General features: G+C 41.6%; 1 protein-coding gene across 1 annotated transcript in view; it reads right to left on the bottom strand.

Moving 5' to 3' along the window:
* The window catches only part of NCKAP5 (NCK associated protein 5), a 352,741-nt gene that overhangs the window by 220,677 nt on the left and 106,227 nt on the right, over positions 1-25,837 (bottom strand). The window contains exon 3 of the mRNA XM_058840560.1: positions 14,265-14,342. Coding sequence (XP_058696543.1) covers positions 14,265-14,342 — 78 coding nt within the window. The remainder of the gene's footprint in view (positions 1-14,264; positions 14,343-25,837) is intronic.

Raw genomic sequence — 25,837 nt, 5'->3', positions numbered from 1 at the left:
AATGTCCAGTAGCAAAAGAAACTAAGTCCTGGTAAATTCAACCAAGGGCACTGGTTGCTTTATGCTGAAAGAGAATTCTGTATTTAACTTATATGATTTGTTTCCTCTCTTAACAAGAAATGGAAAAACATTTGTGGTATTCATGGAAAGAAAAAAAAATAAAAATAAGTATTTTTGGTTCATCACTAATGACCAGCATAAAAATGCATGGAAAGAAAGAGTCCTCAGCGTTCTGATTACTGCCTAGTTATTCTCCAACCACATTTAAAACTCTAGACTGCCCATTCCAGCATTTCAGTGCAATTTTTATTGACCTACTAACCTGTAACTCTGGGAAGCCTGGAGCTAAGAATGCAATAATGGCTAGCAAATACAAGTCTCCAAACAGAGTGTAATAACCTTAAGTAAACTACTGCCAAGCAAAAGTCCTGCAGATCAAACAGTTCCCACGAAGCCTTATGCTATTAACTAGCAAAAGAGTCCCATGATATCTCCATAGTCATGCACAATAACAGAGCACTGCACTTCTGTTTACTTACATAGCTTATCTGCAATCCAGTAATGTATACAGCCAGCCCCTCCGATGTAAATCTCTTCTCTATTTCATACTTCCCTTGTTAAAACTTTGCTAGCTTCCTAATGATAAACAGGGGGTTTATCTGGAATATCTATTTTTAAAGGATGGGCAGTGGACACTTACAAAATCATTTCAATAAGGAACTCTATACTGGTGAAAAAGAATTGCTAACATGTAAAATAAAGTTTGTGACAACATGGTATTTATGTGGCTCTGCTTTTTTCCTGCTGCAAGGCCCACTCACACTCCTCTGCCACTCCCTGAGTAACCCCACCTCGGGAGACGGACAGTGGATCTCACACCCTACCAGAGCCAAAGAGTCAACAGCTAAAAGCCTTATGGCCGGCAGTGGGTCACTCAACACTCTGCATTTACCGCACACCCTACAGCCTTGTGTACTGCAACTCATTTCACAAAGATCTCTACCTAATAGACTTCTTCCACGAGGACAGTCTGCATCCAGCCGTCAGTGCAATGTGGAGAGGTCAAGACTTGAACAATCAAGAATAAAATTAAAACAGAAATAAAACTCATTAGGATGCTCCTTCAAGAGCCACCGAACGGAAGCAAAATCTGCTGCCTCTGAAGCAACAGGGCTCGAATGCGGGGGCTCCTCGCCTGGGGATCAGGGAGGAAAAGGCAGGAAAGAAACGGGTCTTCCTTCTCCCCCTGGCCGAGGAGGGGCTGAGCCCCGCGGCGGGGCCGGGCTCGCAGGGGGCGGTGCGGGCTCCGGCCGGCCCGGTCCGAGCCCGCTCCCCGCGGCGCTCCCGGCGCTCCCGGACCCGGCCTCCTGCCGCCGCTGGCTGCGGCACGGCACGGCCGGCGGGGCGGGGAGGAGGCCGGGCCGGCGGCGAGATGCGGCGGCAGGTGCCTCCCCCCGGCCCCGGGCCGCGCCCGGCTCCGCGCAGCGCCGCGGCCGCGGGCGGGGGAGCGGCGGGCGCCGCCGGGGCGGGAGCGGGAGCGGGGCGCCGGGGAAGGGGAGGAGACGGCGGCGGTGGGGCGGGCAGGAGGCGCGGCGGGCAGGTGAGGGAGGGAGGCAGGGAGGGAGTGAAGGATGGATGGAAGGATGGATGGAAGCACGGATGGATGGAAGGATGGAAGGATGGAAGGATGGATGGATGGATGGATGGATGGATGGATGGATGGATGGATGGATGGATGGATGGATGTGCGGGAGCGCTCGCTCCTTACCTGGGGCGCGGTGGCGCATCCTGCGGCGGGCGGGGGCCGCGCGTCCCGGCGGCCCGGGGAGTCCCCCGCCGCCGTCCCCCGCCTGGGCAGAGCGGCTGCCGCCCCCCGGGCCGGCCGCCCCGCCACCGCCGCTCGCCTGCTCCGCTTTGTTCCGCCGCGGCGGCTTCTCCTCCCGCTGCCGCAGCAGCCGCGGGACGCGTAACATGTGCCTGGGGAGGGCGGGCGGGCGGGCGGCTGCCCGGGGTGGCACTTTCGGCGGGGCGGGGAGCGCGGCGGCCGGGCCCCTCCGCCCCCGGCCCCGCGGAGGAGCGGGGCTGTCAGATCCAGCCCATCTGCCGCGATCGCAATCGGTCGCAACTGAATGGCTCCGGCAAATCTGCGGCGGCAGCAGGGGCTCGCCTCGGCGCGGGGGGGGGGGGGGGAGGCCGGGCCATTGTCTGCGGCGGCCCCCGGGTGCCCCCGGGCTGGGGGCGGCGGGCGGGGGCTGCCCGGGGCCGGGGTGTCCGGGAGCCGCGCAGCCTCGGCTCGGCCGCACCGGGGCCGGGCAGCGCTGCCTCTCCGGCGGGGCCGCTGCCCTCGGGCTCGCACATCGCGGGGAAAACCCTCCTTCCTCACAACCCCGAGAGGAACGCTCGCCCCGAGCTGGTGCCGTCCCAGGTATCCTCGAAAGTTCGGAGAGAGGGCACGCGGCGTGGAGGAGCCAAGAGGATGAGTTGGGATGCACCAAGGGGCAGCGGCTGTGCCCATAGGGCAGCTGAGGGCCTGCTGTGGGACACACAGGTGAAAGAGTTCAGCTTCGATGGAGACTCACAGGCATGCACGGCACGCTTTCAAGCCTCACAGTATAAGAAAAAGCAGCTCCAAAAGAATCACTGAAAGCTTTGGCATCTGTTAATCCAAAAATAGCTAGTAACATTTTTTTTCCTGGTTAGAAGAAAATCTGATACATGATCCAGTTATTTGTAGATACTCGGTGTGTGTAAGAGAATCTTAGATATGGTACATGTGAGGGAACCTAAGTGAACAGTGAGCAAGAGCTCAGGCAGGATTTCCCAGTTTAATGAAAGAAAGTGGGAGATCGTAGAAACAGGGTGAGAAAAATTGACATAGTGCAAATGAGAGACAGTGGGTACACTGGAATGAAGAGACTGCAGGAACCAGGGTGCAAAGTAAATCATCATCTCTGGTGCTGAGACAAGAATCAAAAGGTAGAGCTCTATATGAGAATCAGACCAGTACTGGAGAAGCAGAGCTTCAAAAATGAAGGTGGCAGGAGTTTTTCTGGATTTTGAATTTTGAGAGCTCAGAAGAACAAAAAAATCATTGGATACTGCTCAGATTTTACCTAATGGATTAGCTGTGACTGGAGACAATGCAGTAAGTTGCAGAAGGAATCTCTTCCTGTGGTGGTACAGAAAAGAGTTGTCAGAAAACACTGTGAATCACAGTAGATGATACAGTGATGTTCTTAAAGACTGCAAAACTCTGCAACAGAAAGCTGCAAAGCAGCATGGTTCAGGAGCTAAGCATCACGGCAGACAAGAGGTCCTCTCCAAACACAGTAGAATTTGGGGTCTCCAAAGAGATTGTTATTCCCTATTCAAACAATATTTCATCCTTTAAACCATGACCTGATGTGTTTTAACTGCTTTGTTGCATAGGAAAACTCCTTGAGCAGCTCTTGTAAGAGCCAGTTTTACCTACTGAGTAGAAGATATTTTCATTTTCTCTTTAAATAGAAAAAACAATCCCAATTAAATGTAATCACACTATAATGCCTGTTGCTTGAAGAGACAACCTAAACCTCCTATCCAGATTCCTTTCTAATTAGTGATTGAGACTGCAAATGCAGAGTGGCTTTTGAGACTTGCCTAACATGCAAGTGGCTGCACTGGTTCTGTCCAGAAAGTCTGTGCAGTTCAGTGTCATTTCACTGGCAAACCCCAAACTCCCAGGGGAAGATCCAGCACTTTGCCTCTTTCCCTGGGAGCTCCTGGCCCTAGCTGGCCTTCTGTGTTCAGTACATCTCATCAGCTCTCTTCCATGATTGTCCAGCCTCTAACTGAACCCACACACACTTCTAAAATCCATGGTACCATGTTACAGATGTTCCAATCCTTGTTTGCATGAAAAATCTCTTCCTTTCATTTGTTTTTCAGTGTGCTGCCTGTTTTCATCATACCACCTGTACTTCCTGCATTGGAAGAAGCAGTGGACAAGCAGCTTCTCTCAGTGCTGCTCACATTTTAGCTCTGTCATTCCCCTGCCTGGGTCACTGATGTTTCAGCCTGAAGGGTCCTGGTTGTTCCGTAAATGGAAGCCTTTTCTGTCCTCCTCTGAACTTACCCAGTTTTTTTGCACCTTTTCTGAAGTGGGGGGACCAAAACTGCAACTGGTATTCAAGATGCAGTAAAATCACTGGCATAATCATAATCCCTTCCTAGGTGTGGTACTGCAGATCTTAAAATATTGTCCTAGTCAGGGTCAAGTTTTTCTGTGAAGTCTATAAATTATTGCATACAAAGTTTCTATTTGAAACATTTGTCTTTCCATGATTCTCCTTTCCTCAATTCCTAGTGAAAACATGGAATGGTTTCACCAGATCTGATAGATTAACAGTGCCTAAAGGGATTCAAAAAAGAAAAATTAAAAATATTGCCAGTTCATTAATTATTTTCAGGCCTAAGCTTACATTCACTGAAATCAAGAGTGACAGACTTGGTCTCTTACTCTGTAACTAGAAGTGATTTGGAATTGAAAAGAACCAATATTTATCTACAACTTAATGCTATAATTATAACTTGAAAGTGTTTTTTATGTGTATTGAGCTGCACTGTATCTGACTGCTGAGATACTGTTCTTCTGTGTCTCTTTAAGATTAGTTGTATCTCAGTTTCATACACAGCAATAAGTACATGTTTCAAATCATTATTTCTTGTCCCTAGGCTTGCACAATTTTGTCTAGCACAGACATTTACAAGATAATACACCAGTCTTCAAACAAAATTCATGACTTGGCTCACCATTGCTTCTGAGAGATACAAAAAACTGCAGTGTTCATGTTTAAAAACTCTAAAATGAAGTAGATGATAGCATTAGCTCAATACATTGCTGGTAGCCATAGTTTTAAATAAAGCAGCCTAACATCTGGCATGGGCAAATGCAAAGATTTGGGGGATTGTTTTCATTTTCTCAGAGACATCAAAATACCATTGGAGGGACAGATACTTCCTATCAATATCATAAAATGATTTCTGATTCTCAGCTGGCATAATGTGCATGTATGTGGAGGTGATGTACCTCTGCTCTCTGCTTCATTTTGCAGCCCTTCCAAATGGGAGAGACCCAGGAAGGAGCAGGTGTGCTGGCAGGTTGGAAGTGACTGATTTGCACAGTGGTCAATAATGCAAGAACAACCATGGAACCTTTAAGACAGTCTCTGCTTCACGGAGAAATTTCATACTTAAAAATCTGGGAGGGGGAAGAAACGTCCCAAAAAGCAGTTATTAATTTTTGCTCATTTCTTGTCCTTTTATTAATAATTATATATTTGCTTACACAGGACTGAGGCTGTGTATGGGTGACGTAAAACAGATTTTCAGATGTTGTACAGCAAGGTTACTGGCGCTTAACACGGGCGCTGTTCCAGGGTAGGAACCGCTTGGACTGACATCATTTATAGAAACAGTTGCTCTTTCAGCCTGACACAGGGCACTGCTCAGTGAGACCTGAGGCAATGCTGCCCTTTTGAGGACTTCAATTCAGCTCTGGGGACGATTGCCTGCGCTCCTGGGAAAACTGCCAGGCCAGGCTGTTGCACAAAAAGCTGTGCAACAGGAGCCGACAGGGACACTCACGGAGCGCCCTGAGCTGGCAGGAAAAATCAGTCACCAGAGGAGAGGTTGCAGAACAAACTGGTCCCCAGTAGCCATGCTGGAATTTCCCAGTACAGCAGAACTACAGGAAGACAGGCAGAGTGGGTGCTGCCTCGTGCTGACGTGTGCTAGCATCAGCTGCTGCTGCTAATGGTACATTCAAATCAAAAAGGATTCCATAAAAGTTTTCTCTGCATCTCAGTGGAGTTAGAGTGTAGATTCTTCATGGGAATTCTGAGTATCTCTTGAATTGGTTGAATAAAGGGTCAAGTGCTGCCACTTGCACATTTCCATATTGCAGAACAGAAGTGAAATCATGACTTTACTGTCACAGGGAGGACAAAGCTTTATACCATTTTTTCAAAAATTTACAACAGTGTTATTAGAGGAAAGGAGGAGAGGAACTGAGAGTGTTTACAACGTCTGGTGTGTTTTTGGAACAATTCCTCCCAGGGCTCTTCAGGAAGGTAGACACTTCCTTGGCATTTGAATTCTCCCAACCATGAGGAGTGGAAGATCATAAAAGTACAGGAAGCCTTGTAGGAGCCACAACATATGTACTTATGTCTTTCAAAAGGGCTTCAGAGACCTTTGGCTAGCCTGGCAGAGGACTGAGAATCTACTGAATGAAAAACAATAGTGGATTTGTTACAGCATTATTGAGAACTGAACTGGGAAGAATTTGTAAAGTAGTATCACACTTCCTCAGTACAGGGCAGTAGGAGCACGTACTGATTCTGACAGGGTGTGGAAGCAGATCAGCTTCTCCCTCTGCCATCTCTAAAGGTGCTACATAAATGACAGCAAACTAAATAACCTGCAAAAGCTGACATCTTGCTGCAAAGCATTTGGTGGAAATCAATTTGAGGTTTTTATTTTTTTTGCCTATTTGAGTTATACTTTCTGAGTTCTGCTTAGCTAATCAGGTGGTAATAAAACTAAGAGCCCTGCATTTTGCAAGCTTTTATTAAATTTTGAAAATCTCAGGGGAATACCTACATAAGCAAGAGTTAGCAAATTGTGAGCTACGCAGATTTAAGTAGGAAAAAAATATGCTCATGTCTTTAATATGTGATGAATGCTGCTTTATATTTGAAACCTTGTCCCCAGTGGAACCCATTACAATAATGTTTATACAGGCTTATGCTATAAATGCATATTTTCCCTACAGCAGAATATGTTGGAATTTACTCCTGACTAAAAAAAAAAGTGTGAATGGGTGATATCCCAGAATCTGGATTGCTATAGGCACAATTATGCCCTTTTATGAACAAATGAAGCAATGAAAAATATTATTTGTTGACATAAAAAGGACTTTGTACAGTGGGCAGGATTGATAGGAAATGCACCCTGAATCTCCTGTACCACGTGTGAACTGGAAGCCAGCCAAATCCTACAGAATTCAGGGAAACTGGATCTTCAAGTGCCAATCTCACACAAAGCCTGGACAGAGGTGCTGACTGTTGTGGAAAAAAGCAGGAAGATGACAATGATGGATCAGCACATAATTAAATAGCAGGAATAAGTGGTGTCACAGCAGTATTTTGGCTGCACAGGTGTCCTGCTTTCAATTCAAAAAATATTTGTCCTGTAACAGGCCCAGCCACATGACACAATGTCTAAATTCATGGTTTTCTCTATGTGCAAAACCCAATGGTTTCATCAGCACAGGAGCATCCATGTACCTTAAAATAAACTGCCTGAAGAGAACAGGACAGAGCCCTTCTCTCCTTCTCCCCTTGCCACTGCCCATCCCCTGACAGAGGACATAATTTACTTTATATTGTGGAGGGGGAGGGCCAAGGACAGGAGCTGGAGACATCAAAAGAATGCTCACCTCTTCCACACCTCATCGTGGTGTGAGCTGTAGTCACAAGAAAACCCTCTCCACTGGCATAGTGTGGGATCAGGTTGCCACACATCGTGTTTCAAGCTATAGAGCTTTATAAAAATTCAAGCAGTGATGTGGGAACTTCATCCCTCAGACTGAATAGGCTGACAGCACACAGTGCTGTAACTGAGCACACCAAAACTCTGGCTTACACATGGATCTCTTGTATAAGCTCTATTACTTTTCTTTGTTAAAAGGGACTTATATTATTTCTTGTTGCATCCTTGGGGCTGAGGAGATGAAAACTATTTCTCACTATGTCTGGAACAAGGAGGCCCTGTTCTCACTTAGGGTCTTAAACTCTTGCTTTAATGCAATTTAGGAAAAAAAAAGTCGAGCATTACAGAATGAAATAAAAATGCTAAACTTGATTTAACTTCTCTTTCACAAGTGAAACTTATTTACAAGGAAAGGTGCTAGCCTGACTTGCATGATTTCATATACAATATCTCCTTGGTCTTTTCTACATCTGCCATCAGCAGTGCCCTATTTGTAGACTTCATCAGTGAAACAGATCAGTAAGGTACCATTCCTTTAAAAATAGCAAATTCATAATTTTTCCTTTTCTTTCTTAAACCCATCACACTAAAACCCTATCTCACAGCCTGTGACTGTGCAGTACTCATTTCTATCATACGTTTCGACATCCTGGTTTTATAAAGGGCCTGAATTCTCAGTTGTTGCCTTGATGTATATCCAAAGGTTTTCCTCTGCCAAATAGCAGCCAGGGCTCTGTGTTAAGATAAGTTGTTCAGTCTTAGAGAAGACTTCAGGGAAATGCCACTGTTACTCATTGAAATTATTCTTTTCTCTGTGAACAAAGCCAATAACATAATTGGTATTATCTGAGGAGTGAAATATGATTCCGTTTGAGCAAGCATGGCTGTGCACAGACATGAGTGGAAGAGTAAATCCAGCGCCAAATAATAAAATGAGAGTACGGTCAGTTTCCATTCGGAAACGTTTGATATCCAAAGAGGAATGAGGTAACCTCAGAGCACCAGCCTCAGATAATTGTGTGTTGGTTTCTTTAGGCTGTTGTGCTGCTGTGTTTCCCCTCTGCAGGTGCTGTGGCAGAGGAGCAGGTGCCCCGAGGTTTCCCCGCAGGGCTGCGAGGGCTCAGCGCTGTTCCCCCATGCAGCGACGCAGCAGTTGTGCAACGCCCGGTGCTGCTACCTGGGCCAGGCTGCACTGCAGGGGACAGACAAAATCCTGCCACTCACACTTAGCGTCAGACAAAACCACTTCAAAGTAGATATTTTTTTTTTTCCCCTAACCCTAAATAGCCGCCACAGTAATATGTATATCTGCATACACAAAGGAGTTTGTTCTTAGAAAAAAATCTAAAACAAATGCAGAACCATGCCAGGATTATACATTTCATTTCCCAGCATACAAATGAGGAACTAATTTAGTCTGGGCTGTTCATGCATTTTACTTTTAACAAACATCCATATGCCAAATAGACCTTCCACACACTCCCCTGCTGGAGTTTTTTTTCCTTTCAACTTAGTAGGGAACATTTGTGATCCTTATTCTACCAAATATATCTAAAGAATATATTTTGCTCAAGGCCTTCTATTTTATAATTTAAGAGAAACAAAATCAATTCATGGCTCTGGCAGTCTCGCTATTATGACAAGCATACATCTGTGCAAAAATACCCCAATCCCTAATTAATTACAGAATGTTATTAACATTTTATAATTCAGCATTGGTTAATTTATTTAATTTTATAAACACAGCCATATGAAGTTACTTTTCTGGATCACTTTTTCATCCTTTGCCTGCAGTTCTGAAATCTAGGTAGTTTAACACAGAGACAGAGATATTTGCTTGTATCAAGATTATTTTCTGTTCAGATGGTTCTCAGTCCTTTATGTAATGACTTCAATACTGAGGCTTGACACTTCACTCCTGACTCACACAGCACTGATGAGCAGTGTTAATGGGAGTTTTTTCCAATTAGAGGAAACAGGCTGAGAGTCATGTTCTTTAAGACATTTTATGAATATATAATGCTGATTATATTTCTCATTTACCAGGGCACATCAAGTTGAATTTAATTTTAAGTCAGCTTAGTAAATACTTCACAAAAATATGCCCTGCCGGAGTTAAAATGGCTCATTCCTGAAAGAGATTTATTTATTGATCTGGTAAAGAGCTGCACATAAAATTACTATCAACTTTAATCAGATGAGGACAATTATCTTATACAACTAATTAGTGGAACTAATAAAAAAATAGAGCAGGTACTTCTGTGAAGCATTTATATTTGTTTGAAAGACAGTGATCAGTCTTGATTTAAACATTGAGATAAATCCTCAAATCAGTGTTTCCACTGCAACTGCAACAAGTGTTCAAGCAACTATTCAGCCTTTTCCTGTGCTTACACACTCAGTATTTGTAGTGGACTCATGTAGTCCATCAGGTTCATTTCTAATCTTTAAACTATCCTTTATACTTTATTCTTTATCCTTTATACTTTTCCATGACCCTATTAAAAATACAATCTAAAAGGAAAACATTTAAAACCTTGCTTTACTCTATATTTGCTATCGAATTGCTCTCACCCAATGTGGTCCTGGGGAAGTATCTTTTGTAGCTGTGGTATGACATGGGCATTGTACTGAGGATCCAAGGGAAGCAAGTGGTTCTCATTCACAGATAATACAATGGTGGTGCTTTTTGTGGCCTGTAACCACATCTGCACTACTCACTGAACCATCCCCATTTATACAGCGAAGGAAAAACACATTTGGCCAAAAATAAGGTACATTTTTAATTGGCATCCTCATGTGCATATTTAAACACCAATCCTCTGTAGAAACGCTCCTCTGAAGCAGTACTGTGACCTCTGTAATGCAACTTTGTAGCCTTATAAGGTTTTGATCTACATTTTTGTGTGTTTTTTCACACATAAGGTCACCAATCAGAAACCCCAGCTTTAGAGAGATATGTATGTTGCAGTGTTAATTGGTAGAATCTGAATTAGTACCTGGTGGTTGAATGACTCCTAATTTCCAAACTCTACCTCATTCAGCCTCAGCTTCAAAAACTGAGGAAACTAAAAGGAATCAATGTTTGCATGGGTTTTACAAATTTATCATATACATCCAGCAGTGCTGTAGAGATGTATGAAAAAAAACCCAAGAAAACACTACCCCAGCAAAACCAAAGACTGATGAAGAGACAAGAAGCAGGCTTTAGTGGCTAATACCACAAAACACCTTTTCCCTGGCTTTATGCATTGTCAAAACAGTATGACCAGACAGGTGGATCAAGAAGCAAAGTAGAAGGAAGCCTCATGCTCTTACCACACCTCACCACACCTCACCAACCTCTAATCACAGACTACAACAACAATTTTGGAAGATAATTCATTCCAAATACAGTCTATAACTCACATTAGCATCATAGACCAGAGGCAATGTTTGTTATGAGAATTTCCTATATGGGTTAAAATGGGGGTTTGTCCCCAAGACCTGGTACTTACACCTTCATTGCCAGATTACTAAGCCCTGGCAAGAAAAAGATGCCTGTGCAGAGCATGACCTTATTTAGCTGGGGTAGCACTTGGTTTTTTTCTCAGCCTTCATTACTGTAATATCATACACAGGGTTTTTCCTTTGTTTGCTATGCAACTTATTCCCCTAAGATTAGTCTTTTTCTAGTCAAGCAGTTTAAAGCTAATCACAGTTGTTATTTTAATCTGTGCTCACCATAAAGAATTCTTGCAGAGCTATTTTGCTTGTTAGCAATTAAGGCTTCCCAATGGAAGTTCATGATTACAGCAAAGGCAACCTGTTTAATGCTTGGCACCTCTTTAGTACACAGGCTTTAAAACCAGGAGCACAGAAGCATGCTAATGCTGCTGATGAAAGCAGAGCAGATCCATTTAACAAACTCTGTTTTGAATATACAGCACAGGAAAAATGCAATGCAATCCTCATGTGCATTCCTGGTCCCTCCCCTCTGTGTTTTACATTGCTGCAATAAGGTAAGGAAGTGCTATTTGACCTTCATTAACTTATCACACATTAGTCATGTCTGAACTGCAGCATGTCCTCAGGCTCTCACCAAGGCAGACTGGAGTGTTGGTCCTGGTTCCAGTAGCACTACCAATAAAACTCCCTGCAAAGGTCTCAAGACCAGGGTCTGATCTTTGGTTTTTTTCAGGCAAGCATCCTATCCTGAATTATGACTTCTTTCTTCTGTAAGGAGAATTAGTAATTGCTGCCACTGATCGGTGTGTCAAGACTTAAGAATTATGATTTACCATCAAGTCAATTAGCAAAGACTGCAGGAACAAATTTTTGCCTCTCATGTTGATTGTCCACGTGATTGTGCCATGAAAATATGCTAATATACATTAGCTGAACTAAAGCATTAAATGACCAGGTAGAAAACAACATTGTAGGGGGATTCCACTCCCCTGACCCAATTCTGTCCTCTTTAAAGCTACTTCCAGATGGGATAGGGCAGAGAAATCCAAAATAAGTTGTTCATTTTTTTTTAAACTGATACATGGAGATGCACAACCACTACTGTACATCACCTCTGAGGGTAAATGTTGGTGATTTACATTGATGGGGGTCAAATTTGTCTCACTTTGGGTAAATGTGTTTAACTCCAACCTGAGAAGTAGAGGAACCACTGACAAGTCAAATAGACTATCAATAATGTGACAATAACTACCTTAAAATGTCCAGTATAAGAAAATCTGTGCTAATAAAGTCTGCATCTTCACAAACTCCTTGGGTACCTGCCCTCGTTGTAGTCAAGGTTTTAACAACAAGGTATCTGAAGCTGGGCTAGAGGTCTGCTTTAGTGTAAAGCCATAAAACGTGACTTAACCATAGCCAGTCCTCCTGGGACAGCAATTACAGCAATAAATGCTCCACAGCAGATGCTAATGCCATTTATAAACAGTTGTCCTCTAAACTGAAAAGAAACTGTGGCCCCCACATGTCTTTTAGGGTCCCATTGTACATGTGGAAATGTAAAGGAAATGTAAAATTGATATGCACATTGTGGCACTGGGTTTAGTCTCCTCTGCCTCGGCCTGGGCACTATAAATCTGTGCTGGCTGGAGGAGCTAAATGGGCAGGATTTGTGTGTGTCAGTTTTATGGGCTCACCCCGAGCAGAGCGCGGGTTATCGGTCAATGTCAGGTTCAGCGCCCGGTGACCCCCCGGGTTCAGATCATGGCGCTCACAAATCAGGAGCGTAATGAAGGCTGAGGAGAGGGCTCTGCTGATTTATTGGGACATCTGTCTGGCTGTAGACAGCCCAGCACTGCCCCTGTGTAGTGCCAGCTATTAGCATAATCCTCACCATGAAACTTCTCAGAGATTTAAAAGAGAGGAATAAAGTGTTCAAAGAAGACTGGCTAAACCAGAAGGGTTTTTCTTGTAGTGCTCATTACCAGTCTTTTTATGCCAACACCCCATAAAAATTATAACAATAAATAATGTTAAAAATAATGTTTTTAGATTTTCAAAACCACTGAATTTACAGAACATATCTGTATGTCTGTTTATAATAAAGTCACTAACCCTGCTACTTTTCAAAGACTTTTTTCATATTTTAATTTTTTATTATTCATTCATATTTAACCACTGCAGTGTCATCTGCATATAATGTTATCACCTTCATTCTTACAAAGTCAGTCTCCTGAATTCTGTAATGTGAAATGAAAACTTAATTTTTTTGTGCCAATTATTTTTTGGGTACTTTTTAAGAAAAGCAGGAATTAAGCACAAACTTCCAGAGTTTGCCTATAAGAGTAAATATCATAATGCTGTAAGCTGTAAATGCTGGGATACTACTTTATATTGTACAGGTCAAGAAGTTTGTGAGGTGCAGAACACCTAATACTGGCATGTGAAAAGTTGCTCTTTTTTTGTACATGAGAGGCATTCACCTGAAAAATCAAACAGATCATTATTTCTCCCTTGATCAGAACTAAGGTGAAATAGGTTTCAGCCTATGAACATTAAATTGTTCCCTGAAGATACTTTTATATTTGACTGTGTTTTAAAAGACTGTCACTGTTCATATGTCTTGAGAAGAACAAAGTTAAATATTGCATTAAAAAAAATTGCTGTGAATTTTGAAGGAATTTTGTCATTGCTATTACTCCATTTCCTTTGTATCCAATGTTATGTTAGGATTTGAGCAGTTACCAAATTTGCTGTAGGCAGCATAGAAACACCCACCAGCATGTGGCAATCCCTGCTCTGATTAAACCAGGGTGAAGTTTAGGCAACATGAACAGAGATGATATAGAAAATCCAGACTATCAAGACCACGGCAAAATTATAAACCTGTGTTTATTTTAGTTTCAAACTCTCAATTGCTCGTGTTGCTATGGTGGTGTTTTGGTTAGATTTTGTGTGCCATTCAATAAAACACATTCAAGGATATAAAATAATTTCTGAAATTCAGTCCAATTGAAAGAATCTGAAGTGGAGTTAGCATCCACTGCCTAGAAACTTTAACATAAATAAACCTGTGCATGTGTGCAACTGCCCTGATTAACCAAGGCATGATTCGACTCGTGTGTGCTGCCCTACTTATTTCATAAGGTAAGATTTGGTAGTCTGCAAAGAATTTAAAAATGGAGAAACTGAATACCCAATCATTCATTTGAACTCAAAAATAGGAACTGTGGACTGCAATATCATTTCCAAATTAGCAACATAAATAAATATGTGTGGCACAGTACTTGCCTCCATAAATTCCAGCGTTGTTCTTCCAGCTGGGTCACTAAATGCTCTATGTATTTGTTGGAATCCATATATTCCTAAATGAGAAAATATTAAAGCATTAGTTTTCAATGTTCAAAGTATTTGTAAAATTTTGAGTAAAAACTAATCAGGGTCAGTTTGTGGAATGCACTTTGATTTTTTCCTAAGGTTATCCCGTGTAAATAAAAATCACAATGATGTAAAAATCTAGATTAAATCCACATTTGGATTCATATTATTTGAACAGGGCAGTAGCCTAATGCACTCCTCAGAGATTATTTGAGGGGAAGACAAGAGGCACTGAGGATACACAAGCAGCACAAATAAATTAGCAAACATATCAATCCATATCCATATTCCAAGCCCAGAATAATCTTCCCTGGATCCAGACTGAAAAATAACTTCCCAGCAGTTCAGTCACTGTTTTTTGGTGCACATTTTGTTTACTTTAGATATAAATCAAAGTGAACTGAATATTTGACTCAAATATTTATTTTATGGACAGTATGAAAAATACTATAGCACATACCCTATTTGAAAATGAAGCTATAACTCAGCCCCCATATTATTTTCCAGTCCAACTTTTGCAGATGCAATAACTTGCAATATCAACTCTATGAAAGCTCCTGTACTTGTGTCTAGACAGAATTCCTGATAAATTATTTTGACCAGATGAAAAATATGGATTTTTTTCCTATTGAAGCCTATTCTTTAAACTCAATGCAAAGAGATGATGTTTATTCTCAGCAGAGAAATCTGTCAGCAACAGAAATACACCACCTCATTTCCAGGAGGAAAGCAACATTGGTGTTATTTATATCAAATATTTCAGAATGAGCCCACAGAATAAAGTGATATAATATGATATATTTGGATGACAGCAGTACCAACACAGTCACATTACTATTATTCTGAAAGTCTATCAGTAATAATGCAACTGTCCTAAAATATATTACCAAAGCAAAAATATGTCTCAAACCTTATACTTCAGGAAATTGCAAATATTGGAGTACTACATAGAAAATAATCCATCTTCACTTTCTGGAGACAAAAGCTCCATTTTTATAGCTCCACTGTTTTACCTTTGGACTCATCACAGAACCACTTTGTGAGGTTCCTGTTTGTATTAGAAGTTGTCTCTTTACTATTATTATTTCTTTTGTGTACAAATATGGATTTTTGTTGCAAAGTAGTTGTTTCTTCTGAGCCATTTATCTTCATGACCAGGAATATGAGACAGCCACTACAGGGACTGTACATCATTGTGTCTCCTCAAGGTGAAGATAAATGTTAGCTGATTTTAATGATCATAATTTCTATATAAATGTACATTTTTATTTTTCAGGACTGGAATCGTTTCAGGTGATTCTGTGTTTCTGTCCACAATAATTATTTTCTTGTTCAGAGAGAGAGAGAGGGAGGGGGAGAGAGTGGTCCTGCAAAGGCACAAAAAAAAGGTCCCTGGCACAGACAGGAAGCAAGAGTAGGATACTGCTCCCAAGGAGCCTCTGCAAAAGCATCTCAGCCATATCCTGTTGAAATTACCTGGCTTGAAAATCTTTGGGTATTGTAAAACTTTCCATTAAACTCTGTGGTCACCCCAAGATTAAATTTCATTCTAACTGCTGTAAACAGAAGCACAGCATAGCTGTTTCTTTCACAACACAGTAAATAATGTAAATCCCGAGTAACACCATGAACTTCAGTGGCAATTAAGCAGGAACCTTCTTCTAAGCTAATTCTACTAAGATCATTCTGCAATACACATATATTAGAGTTCACAAAATATATACTGTACAAGCATATAATGATGATTAGTTGCAGTACCAAGTTCTTTAAAACAAGTTGCCTGTTTTACTTTATATTTTTTACTACAATGAATCCAGCATAAATTAGTATTAAGACCTTTACATCTTTTTAATGTAATATTAAACAATATTCCTGATTTATTCATCAGTGTATTTTGCCCTACAGGCAAAGGTAAGATCAGCAGTTTTATTCTGCATAATTTCACCATGATAATATAAAAACCTCATTCTGAAGCAATTTTCTAAAAACTGTTTTTTGGAAATAAAGACAATGGGGAAAAGGAAAGTACTGTGTTTACCCTATATGACTGCCTTAATGTTAAGGTTTTCCTGTGACAAATCAGAAATATTATTCTGTTTCTCTTTAGAAACCTGCAGCCTGGGAGTATGTAATCTTGTCAATGTATAAAAGCATGTAAAAAAATCAGCCATGATTTGAAGGTGGTGAGCAGCACCTCATTTCTTCTGGCACATTCACGTGCCAGCTGTGTCTGCAGCAAGCCATCTGCTTCAGACAAGGCCTCTGTCCCCCAGCCCAGGTTTCTGCTCTCTTCTCTCGTCAGCTCTCCCAATAACACCAATTCTGCCATCCCTGGATCAGGACCCGGTGCCATCATTTTGTCAGTGTGAAGCAAATAGCAAACAGTCACTCGAGATTTAGAACAACTTCGTGATTTAGAAGAACTTGGCACATTCAGTGACAGCAGAAAATGTGAGCAAAACCCCAAAGTAATCACACTGGTTTATGGTTGGACTCAATGACCTTAAACACCTTTTCCAGCCTAAATGATTCTCTGACTTTATGTACAATGAGACGATGAACACAATTCATTAAAGCACTTCACAGTGCCCAATAAATCACTTCTAGAAGGGAAATACAAGTATTTTGTAGCTTCCTGGAGTTCTGTGGTATGAATGGTTGTGCCATGCAGGCTCTGAGTAGCATGGATAACCGTGGAGTTTGAAAGATTACGTGGAGCATCATTTTCTGATGTAAGGATAAAAATCATTTAGGCAGACATGATAGTCATATTAGGTACTAATGAGACAGAGCAGTCAGATGGGAGAGAAGGGCTGTAAAAGCACAGTGGCCCCAGGGTTTCAAAAGGGGTTCACCATTCTTTCTGTTCCCCCTATGACAATGGACACTGAGCACCTGCAGAGCAGGAGTGGGTAAAGCTGTGTAAGGCCAAGTCAATATTACTGAAATGATGCAGCATTTTTAATCTGAAGTTGTAGACTCCAAATTAGTGTGTTTATGTACATTTGATACTATCACATAGCGATTGTGCTGCTTGTAGAGTTGCCATCCATGCTCTTATTCACACCTGGGCTAGACATCAACAGCCTGCACTGCTGGCTCTGCTTGGAGTCCCACTCCTACCTCCAGCCATTCCTCACAATTTGCAGGATTACTGAGAACTTATTGATTTAAACAAACAAAGAAACAAACAACAACAAAAAAATTAAAATCCTTTCCAGAGTGATGAGCGAAACCTGTCCCTTTTCTTCTGAATTAGCTACCTTGCAGCCATGAGATATTCACTCCTTCATCTTTTCTCCTTTGATGGCATATAACTGCACTGTTTTAAGAAAAAAACTTCTGTAATATGTTTAAATGCAGTAGAAAATCTTTCTAACAGCTGCATGTATTCTGGCCTGCAGGAGGAGATGGCATGCAAATATCACATACCAGCTCATCTAATTTAGAGAGCATTAGAGAATTGCTTTACCCAGATTGTTGCTGGTTTGAGTTGAAACACAAGCCTAGAAACATACCTAAATATGTTTTTTTTGACAGAACTGATTATCTCCCTTTGCAATGCTTAATTGTTTTGCTAGTTTTTTAGGGTTTTATTTTTCTTTTCTTTGTTAGCTGGATGTCTGTCAGGAAAAAAGAGGGAAGAGAAAGGAAATGAAATGCCTCCACTGAGGCCAGGGATCCACTGCTCGGTATTTTGGTTGGTTACTCGGGTATTTGTTCTGGCATACCTCTGTTGTTGTGCTGGGCAGGGTATCAAATATTATCCAGCACACAGAACATTTTCCCATCCATTGTTAGAGAGCAAACCCTTTGAGCAACCTTAGGCTCCCAGCACAGGAGTCCCTGGCTGGAAGCTGGAGGTGATAAACTCAAGCCAAAGGAATTGCACGTAGTCTCTGCCTCTCTTAAGGAACCTGCTCAGCTTGATATCAAAGGGAGTTTAATGAGCTTAGAGAGATGTGAAAAGGATTAAGGATACCAGCAAATCACTTGATTACGTACTTAATTCAATAGGGCTACTCAGGAGCTGAAGGCTCTCCTGTGCTGGGCAGGGCAGCAGGGCCATGGGTGGGACTGGCCTCTCCTGCAGCAGGGACAGCCCAGCTCCCCCAGACTCACACACCTCCACCAAGCACATGGGGACACAGCCACTGTCCCCCTGCCACTGCTCTCCTGTCCTGGTGGCCTCATGCATGGCTGAGCTGCCTGAGCTGTGCAGGAGACAGGGAACTGGGGCAGAGACTACGCTGGCACTCACGCTCCTGCAGATCAGTTTTGAAGCAGGGCTGGGAGGTAAATATCATATTCAGCCCTGCACATCCAAACAAAGCTCCCCATTCCCCCCTGGCACACCTAATTCCACTCCTGGCTGGGTTGGGGCAGACTGTGCAGACAGCCCTAGCCCACTCTTCAACAACACTGCCCCCTGATTCCCCTAATATTTGTATTTGGGAGCAGCAGGAAAGCACCAGCATGGATTGAGGCTCCTGTGCTCCACAGAGGAAAATGTTGGTCACTGGGGAGCAAAGAACTAAATGAACAACGGGATAAGTGCACAGACAAGTTCCTCTGAGTGTCTGGAGCCCTCCAGCCCTGGAGACAGGGAGCTCCATGGAGAGCCCACAATCATCTGCTATAGTTCAGGAAGTCACATTTTCACAGGGAAAGGTTATTAGAAATCAAACAACAACAAAGCTGTCTGCAGCCAAACAGCAGACTGCTGCATTAGGAAATGATGTTAGCAAAGCAACAAGGGGGACATGTAAGCTGTTACACTGAGTGTGGAGACACAAGTCATTTTCGAAGGATCTTGGAAGAGTGCCCTGGGGTAAAGCTTTAAATCTAGGGAGAGTGACTTCAGAGAATATTATAACTTTTGTCAAATATTTATTTTTGTTTTCATCCTACTGCATAAAACTTTGATAGAAAATAGACTTTTTTCCAGCAGCCTAAGAGGACACACACACACACACACACACACATATATATATATGTATTCTTGTCTAGACAATGTTTTTTGTATCCAAAAGCAATATAAATGAGAATTGAGTGAGCTTTCTGTTGCACACTAAAAAGAAATCAGGTATTAAAAAAATAAAACCCTTTAGGAGTAGTATTTTTTCACTCTTTTCAATACCACACCTGGGTAGACTATTCACTTTTGGTCCTAAATAACAATGAAAGCTAGACCTTGTGGCTTAAGAAAATAATACCTTTTAAAACTTAATTATTGCTGATTTATTATTTTCCTACATTATTTCAACACGTTATTTTAATTGTCAGGTTTATTAACAACTGGCATGGAAGTGTACATTGAGAGCCTCTGCAATGGAGCAGGAGGCTGGCAAGAGCCCTCGTGCACATTACACCATTATGGGAAAAGGAGTAATGATTATTTTAATAAATATGTTGAGCAAATTTCTTAATTGTTCAAAATCACTTAAGCCTCAGTGAACAGCTCGTATTACATCTATGCTGCAGTGATTAAAACTGATTTACCAATTCATCTGAAGCCAGTTGTTTTCATAAAAAATCAGCTGGGTTTTCCTCCTGCTGCCGCTTGGTTTCTGCTTTCACCCTATTAACCAGCACCATCCACAGACAGCAGCAGAGTTCTGTAAAACCTGAAATAGCACAAGCTCATTAACTGATAGACAAATTCTGCACCCTGTGCTCTGTGAGGACAGGGATGCAGGGCCAGTTCTCAGAGGAATGCTCTCCAGATCTGCAGCTGGCACACACACAGCCCTGCTGCATTTGGGTTTTGCCGGTTTGTCCCCAAAGGAGTTCAGTCTCTGGGATAACAGCGTGGCTACCCTGCTACTGAGTGACATGGATGTTGTGCTCTATCCCCACAGGGAAGAGAACGAGGAGAGAGAATGATGCAGTTTTATGCAGCATTTTATGTCTTCCATCAGCTTATAAAACCTTTTATTTTCCAGAAAAACATTTTCTAGGAGCAAATCTGCAAGAGCTCTTCCCTGGCTTAGTAGACCTGTAGACCATAAGCTGGAGGGTGAGGAAGAGATTTGGTAGGAACCACCACCACCATCACTACCAGTCAGATTTCCACATGCTTGGCTGGTTTGTGTAGCTGCAAACAAACCAATTTTTTTTCCTATGGAAACAGCAGGCTATGTACATTTTTTCATTTCTGCTAAATAGTGAGCAAATTATTCCATTTGACTGTAGAAGGAAAAGAAAGCAGACATTTTGTCCAGCTGGCAAATCAATGCTTCTTTTAGCTGTTGTTCTTCCCCAAAAGTATAAATCAGTAAAAACAAACACAAAGCATCACCTGGAATTTACTAGAATCATCTTGAAGTAGAAAAAGTTGATATCATAGCTGGAAAGTTTCCATTTACATCCTCTAAGCTGGGGAGCTTTTAACGCCCATGAACAATCATTGACCAATACTCCCTACAGCATGGACATGTGGATGTTTCTTAATTTGGATTTGGAGCCAAAACAGTCTCTGTAGAGGCCAAACCCAGATGGATACTCACCTGTCCTGAGGTTCAAGTGGCTGGGTAGGGCCTGACCCTGAATGACAGAGAGCAGGAACTGCAGCAGATGCAGGTGATGGTGCAGAGCATGGGCTGCACTCACCAGTGCCTGTCCCAGGGGAACGAAACCACTAAGAACCCTTTGAGTTTCTAACCTACCAAAAAAGTCAACAAGACTGCTGAACTAACCAAAGATTTCAGCAGGAAATGGGGATATTTTTCCTTTTGGCCAGGAAGAGGAAGGAATATGGACAAGTAGGTTGTGCCAGAGCACCCTGGCTGTGTCTTCTGGGCAGCTTTGGGGCTGTTCTCCCATTTATCGCAGCTTATGGAAAGTTCTTGTCCTCACTGAGTATAAAATCTCTCTGTACAGTGAAATATAAAACAGAGGAAGTGAAGCTTAGCACAGTGGTAGATGTAAGAGTTCCTGGTTGCTGGAAGTTATTGTTGTCTATGTGTAAGTTAAGGAGGTGTCAGAGAGACACAAATGTTTACAGCCCAGCAATTCCATGAAGGAAAAGGTGTCAGTGTTATTTAAGGCAACAGGAATTTGCTATTTAGCTAAAACAGACATCCAGAATTTAAAAAAATAAATAAATAGTGTAGGAAGATGTGCAGATTTCATGAGTTTGCTGCTACACAGTGTGTATATTTACATGAAATAATTAGCTGTAGTCTTGTTTATGTCAAATCCAATTTACATTAATAAACTTCACCCAGCAAACACTCTGATGTTGTAAGAAAATGCCCAGAAATGTTACCAGCCTTAAAAGTGCAGAGTAAACACTGGAGCATTTAATTAATCAATTTATGACATTACCAAGTAATTACTATTTCTGAATCATTTCTTGACTGTTTTTTATGAATATAAATCAACGACAGCACATGGAAGAACTGCTGGTGGGAGGCATTTGACTTACACAGACATGTGGCACTTGCATGTGACTCCCACTGTCTAAAGAAGACAAGGAGTTACAAGGATAGAAAAATATTCATAGGATATATTGCAGAGTTGGGAAAATTGAATTCTAAGGTTATTAGGAATGTTTGGGATTCACAAATAAAGATACTTCATTCTTGGAATGCATCAGACTTTTTAACTCACTTGGAATAACCACTGTCTTCTATCCAACAACAAATACCTCAGGACCTGAAGTTTTCTCTACCATTTTCTGTAATTGCTTTGTTATCACTTGACCTCACATTTATTCTGGCAGCTTCTGATGAGAAGCAATGTACATACACATAAGTCAAGTCTATCTTCATATGGTTTCATTTCTACTAAAAACAACCTAATAAACAAGCAAACAAACAGACAAACAAAGAAAGAAACAAACAGTAGATGCTCATTTGTTCAATCATTATAAGTCAATAGCAAAAATTATAAAGTATACACTATATATAATAATGGGATGGCCTAGTTTGGAGAGTACATTGAAGACCATTAAGTTCTACCTCCCCTGACATGGACAGGGACACCTTTCCTAGACCAGCTTACCTATCCCAGGTTGCTTCAAGCTCCATCCAACCTGGTCTTGAGCACTCCCAGGGATGGAGCAGCCACAGCGTCTCTGGGCAACCTTTACCAGTGTCTCCTAATACCAAATCTGAACCCTCTCTCAGTCTGAATCCACTTCCCCTTGTCCTGTCACTCCATGCTCTTGTAAGGAGTCCATGTCTGTCTTTCTTGTAGGCTCCATTCCCATATACAAAATATCTTGGTGTAAGGTTAAAAATCCAACACAATGTTACAGGTACATCAAGCTGATGATGCTAAAATATGTCCAAACATCAGTGGTGATCATCACAAGGTGAGGAAAAGTTCTGAGGATCTCCAGATTCTGACCCCCACTCTAAAGATGAAGGTAACCTGAGGTTCAGCAAAACCCAAATTACCAACTCTTTACAGTTTGTATGGATGGAAAGCAGGGAATCTGAAGATGAGCTGATGATGGATGGCACCAAAGGCTGGAACCTGTTTTCCAGACAGATTTCAATTGCTTTCTCCAACCATCCCTCTTTTGTCCACCTGCCACCATGCTCTGCTGTAACCACAAACATTTTCACACAGTGGAGGGAATTGGTTATATAGCACATTTTGAAAATTAATTGAAATTTTTAAAATTAATCTCCATATTGACAGCTCTGTTTGCAATGTCTCGCCTGTGCATATCTATAGTCAAGAAATTATTTTCTCTGAGTTAATAATGCAGCATTGCTCACAAAATCTCAGAAGCTGTTTTCAGCTCTCCACCCTTCCTGGTGTGCTGAATTTAATGTGACTACTTATATCCATCCATCTCATCTGCAAGATAAACATGCAGATAAACACAGCATAAACACAAACACACAGAAAAATGACAGAATATACAAATAAATATGCTCCTAAACATCCCCTATTCATTTTTCACTCTGCCCAGAGAAAAAAGAAATTAATCTGAAGCTAACACAAAAATATACCTCTACATTTTCATAGTTTATTACAAACAAAGAAGGAGCTGTGCTCAAAGCTCCCTAGCTTTGTCAACACATGGTCTGCCTGAAACACTTTTATTGTCACTACCAGGACTGGCATCAGGTTCAGTATTGACTGATTGTAGAACACAACTGAGTCTAAGGCAAGGATCAGTTGTAAACTGTTGCCAAAATCACACTTTTTCTTCAACTCTTTAAGTCCAACCTGTGGACTAATTTCCATGAGATATCCAGGAAAATAAAAGCGTTCATTAATGCAACAGGACTGGCCCTGCTCGTAGGTATTTGAAGGTAGGAAAGTTAAAAAACAAAAACCTCTGCAACATTCAATGTATTTTCTTTTCAGTTCCATATGAGAGGAAGGTGGACTGTTCTGCAAAGCAGATTTCTCGTGAGGAGCTCACAGTCCCCAGGCAGGACAGGCAGGCAGCACATAGAACATGACTTTCTGGGTCAGGGGATTAATCATAAGAAGTTTGGCATTTCCTAAGTGGTGTGTAGGCTAGACAGCATCATGTGATCCTGGCTGGAGATAAACTTTTAGTGTATCAGGGATTTAGTGAAAGTGGATTTAGTGGAAGGAAAATGTTTCACTGTAATGGTAAGCTATAAGCAGAGAGTTCAGTAAAGTCCCAGGAAGGAAATAAGAACTGGAACGTTTGTGTCAGCAAACAGCATATAGGCATTCACTTATGTTGTGTAGCCCTGTTAAATACTTAAGCCAAAGCAGTGCCTTTAGTTACAGACACTAATTCCCAGTAAAACCTGTGTGGAACAGGAAGTACAAAAGCACTACAAGGGCAATTTCTTTTTGGGCTGCAACTTCAAGCCTGTCATCCCCACCAATGCTTTAAACACTCACAGCCGTGGGTACCACGGCGGCAATTTGCAGTGGCAAAATTAAAAGACCCATGGGCTGAGTGGGAGGTGCCCCATGGCACCAGAAGAGCTCCTGGGATGCATTTCCTGGGGTGAAATTGGATGCCAGTTGTTGAGTTTTATGTGTAGGGGTAACTGAGCCTAATACAAAGCCTTTCATAAAATAGGAATTGGTGGGTTTTTCACCTTAAATTATGTTGCAAAGAAAAACTCCCTCTTCAAATCCTATATACTACAGGATTAATAATCATTATTATCTTGTGTTTTTCTAAGTGATCTGATGTACTATTAATGCATTCTCTCCCAAATACTTGTGACTCCAGTATGCCATGTACAGTAGATGTTAAACAAACGTAATGATGCTGCTCAATTTAACAAGAATCTATTTCCTTTTCATAAAAATTGAAGTGAGCATTTAATTTCATTCAGCTTTATAGAATTCACAGGTACAATGCAATACCAGTGAAATCAGAGCTGTAATTTAGCTCCTGGTTAATGCTAATAATTTTTCTGCAGTTGAATATTGCTGCACTGAATTGCAGATCCATCTCAAATGTTATGTGCCTAAAGATATAAGTTACAGTTATTTCAGAGCATTCTGTTTATTCAAATCAGACTGAAACAAACACAAACTGTAGCATGAAAGGCTGGAAAATATTTGCTGAGATAAATATTCATTGTCAGCTGCTATGCAGGATATATAGAGACAATTCAGATTACATGATAGCTTTTTGTTTTATACACCATCTTGCCAGTTAGCATTCAACAATGTAACTTTAAAAATGCCTTTAATTTTATGTGTGCTATACAAGTGATATACTCAGCTGTTCATGTTTCTTACACATGAATCTTTAATTCACAAGGAACTTAATAGGAATTAAAAGTGGAAATATAAGCATAAATCTTTGTATTTCTGGTAATACAATTTTGTCGTTAACTGAAGCTTACTGGAAAAGTTCTTTGTGATATTTAACTGAATTACATTTTAAAGACCTTTATCATCATCAACTGGAAAATCTATGGCAACAAGAGATGAGTCCCATTAGTCTACCCGCTGCTCTACTGCCAACTCTGTGATGTTTAGACAGTGTCTCTGTCTTGGGGACCAGAGGCAGAGACAAAATTTCCTGAAGAAACCTCAGTTCTCATTGTTCTGAGCCAGAGAGGGCAAATTAAAAAACCCTCTATGTATCAATCCTGCACCTAAAAGCATTTATGTTCACATGAAGGTGACAACCCATTTCCAGTGTGTAAGGGTGTTATGGGTCAGCTTCAGCTGGAATCATGCTGACCTCGAGGGAATTAACTGAGGCCACGTCAGTCCCAAATGAACATGGACAAAATGCAGAAAGTAATCAGGTTTTACTCTCTGCTGTTAATGGATGATTTTTAGAGCAATTGGACCCAAAGATTTTCAAAGACTGTCTTTAAAAAGTGTCATTTGGGGATAGTAATTATTGTACACAAACAGTCTGGAATGTACTGGCCTCTTACTATTATCTAGCACTTGTCAACTATCTCACGTTTTTGAGTATTCAAAACTAGAGGCAATAATTGATGTACAACAGAAGGGCTGAAATTCTGCAACTGAACTGTGCAGGTGCCCCACATATGACTCA

Source organism: Poecile atricapillus, chromosome 5 (genome assembly GCF_030490865.1).
Source record: "Poecile atricapillus isolate bPoeAtr1 chromosome 5, bPoeAtr1.hap1, whole genome shotgun sequence".
In the NCBI taxonomy this organism is placed as follows: domain Eukaryota; kingdom Metazoa; phylum Chordata; class Aves; order Passeriformes; family Paridae; genus Poecile; species Poecile atricapillus.
The sequence above is the reverse complement of the archived record's forward strand: the minus strand, read 5'-3'. Positions and strand labels throughout refer to the sequence as shown.